Source organism: Penaeus monodon, chromosome 25 (genome assembly GCF_015228065.2).
Source record: "Penaeus monodon isolate SGIC_2016 chromosome 25, NSTDA_Pmon_1, whole genome shotgun sequence".
NCBI lineage: Eukaryota > Metazoa > Arthropoda > Malacostraca > Decapoda > Penaeidae > Penaeus > Penaeus monodon.
In genome coordinates this window covers 18,715,905-18,718,638 of record NC_051410.1, presented here as the reverse complement: position 1 = coordinate 18,718,638, position 2,734 = coordinate 18,715,905, and the positions used below count along the sequence as shown (strand labels likewise).

The 2,734-nt window shown below is 52.8% G+C and overlaps 1 protein-coding gene across 1 annotated transcript in view; it reads left to right on the top strand.

Annotated features, from left to right (window-relative positions):
• The window catches only part of LOC119589337, a gene marked incomplete in the record, with an annotated part of 19,170 nt that overhangs the window by 8,428 nt on the left and 8,008 nt on the right, over window positions 1-2,734 (top strand). The window contains 3 exon segments of the mRNA XM_037937957.1: window positions 3-1,240; window positions 1,242-2,145; window positions 2,477-2,680. Of these exon segments, the coding sequence (XP_037793885.1) occupies window positions 3-1,240; window positions 1,242-2,145; window positions 2,477-2,680 (2,346 nt within the window).

Sequence of the window (2,734 nt, the reverse complement as noted above, 5' to 3'; positions counted from 1 at the left end):
AGTCCCCGACGAAATCACGATCTTTTCGAGGCCGAACTACAACGCAAGACCCACCTCGACGCAGCCTCCCCCTAACCGAACCCCGAGCTCGGCGGATCACCTGATCACATTCCAGGATATCTTGGAAGGAAACAGGAGACGTCCTTCGTTCTCAGCCTCGCATTCCTCTTCAGGCAGCCAGATGGCCTCGGCAGCCTCCCACCAGACGCCAGGGGTGCCCCATGTCACGTCTTACACCGGGGTGAGAGAACCTCAGCCTCCGAAGCCCCCTGCGGATTTCAGATTCCCCTTGGACAGATTCCGATACCCCAGCACCTCGTACGCAGTCACAACCCTGCCTCCCGCCACCGAACCCACTGTCGCTGCATCGTCTTTCAACATCTGGGATTTCCTCACGACCAGGAAGCCTCTGATTCTGAACACAGAGGTGGTAACGTCAACGAGCATCGACGTCCAGTACGGCTCAACGTCCTCGGACCAAGGCACAACACAGTATGGTCCTGTGTATAGACCGACGAGTGAGCTGGCCCCAGTCTATAGACCGACCATCAACAATGGACCAGTCTACAGACCTGATCAAGGGACTACAGACGAGTATGGTCCAGTGTATCGGCCAAGCAGCGAACCGGCACCTTTAAAAGAGTTTTCCGGAGACCAGAATTTCCTAACGGTTCCTGTGATATCGGGAACTAACGTCCGCTATATCACCGTGAACAAGACGCGCGCGAACTACCCCAACGTCGTTATCGTCAACCTTCAGGCGACTCCCGAGGAAGAAACGACGACGCCCGAGACCTCCTCGCGGGGCGACGGAAGGAGATTCAATACGAAATTCCTGGAGGACATTTTCCAGACTGTGCTGCGAAACACGAACTACCGCGGCATAGACGGAGCCACTCACTTCAGTAATTCTGGCTTCTCAAACAGAAGGGGAAAACCTATTGACCTCGATATACCAGACTCACCTGCGCCCTTGCTTGACGAGGAAACCAATGAGTCTCTCTCCCTCTGGTCTGTCTTAAGGAACCTGAGCCAGGTTTATCTGTCCGACCCCGCCATCATCCAGCAGCTGCAAGACTTCGAAAAGGCAGCTTCACAAAAAGCAAACCGAGCCACAACAGCTACATCAGTACCACAATCCACAACTCCAGATCAAACAACAACACCCAACCTGACGCCATTCTTCCAGCATTTAAGAGGCTCTCAGAATCCCTTCTTGAAAAATTCCAATGTCGTGGCCAAGCCAGCAAGCTCCTGCTTACGCTTACATCCCTTTGCATGACCCAAACACATCAGAGACTAGAGATGCCTCGACCGATGATGACAAGGACCCTGCTCATGCACTGAACTACACTCTCCAATACATCACGCCTCGACCGGCATCAGGTGTCACGTATCCCATGGATTACACACCACAGCCCATCCGCTACACCTCTTCGCCTTTCACCACCCTGTTCATGACCGGCGTTGGAGGCAAGAGCTCGGGCAGCCCGCAGGTGATCAGTGTGTCGAGCCGTTCCCCCGTCATATCGTCAGGTAGCTCCTCGATGACAAACTCTCCGATCCATACATTCGTCCTCAAAGAAGGGCAGAGCATGGAGGATCTGCTGCAAGAGATCTTCGACACCATATCGCTGGAAGAAGAGAACGAGGCTTTTCCCTCCACCGACGCTCCGAGTTCAGACGTCGAAACGACGACCGAGGATTTCGAAACCACGTACCAGACCACCCGCGAAATAGAGAGCCGCGACAGCGTTCTGGAGTCCATCAACAGAATCCTTCAGCAGCACCTCGAGAAGATGAAGAACCAGTCCAAGGACTCCTCTCAAGAGCAAAGTTCCACGGCACCGTCGGCGGCGCCGGAGACTTCTCTGCCGTCCCGAGAGCCGTCCAAGCCGCACGGGGGGATCGACCCTATCCACGACCTCTTCCCCGTCATGACCCGCCCCATGAACTTCATCCGAACCACTACGCCCGAGCCCTACGAGATCCTGGACGACGGCGACAACGAGATCAAGACAACGGTCGTGGGGGAGGGCATGACCTCCACGGAGGAGGTCAGGACGGAGACCTCAATAGACGTGTCCTACAGCGTCCACTCTGCCACCACCGAGATAGCGCTTATCAACAACGACACAGTGCAAGGTACGTGTCGTAGATTCTAATGTCGCATGAACGGGAAATTGTTCTTAAAATATTTTTTTTTAATGATAAGTAGTCCGTTCTTTATTATCACATTTGTTTAATCATATATTTGATTGTTTATTTGCTTTTTATAACATATTTGTCGTGTTTTCTTTATTTGATTTTTACTTAATGCTAGTGAATTTTATTTATATATATTTCCACATTGTTTTCCATAACTTGTTCCATAATAGCTATCGTGAAATTCAGCTGCCTTTATCCTTCAAATACTTTTGTCTCGCCGCACTGCCGCCCCAACTTATCTAAGTCATCGCCCCGCCACCTCCCACAGCATGCCAGAGCAAGTCCCAGTTCCGTTGCAAATCAGGCGAGTGCATCGCCGAGTCCTCGCGGTGCAACCTGATCCAGGACTGCCGCGACAGCTCCGACGAGCGGGACTGCTCCTGCGCCGACTTCCTCAAGAGCAAGTTCCTCACTCGGAAGATCTGCGACGGCATCGTCGACTGCTGGGACCACTCGGACGAGTCCAGCTGCGGTGAGCTTCTGCCGTTATTCGGATTACTAGCGCTACCTACATATCATATTATAA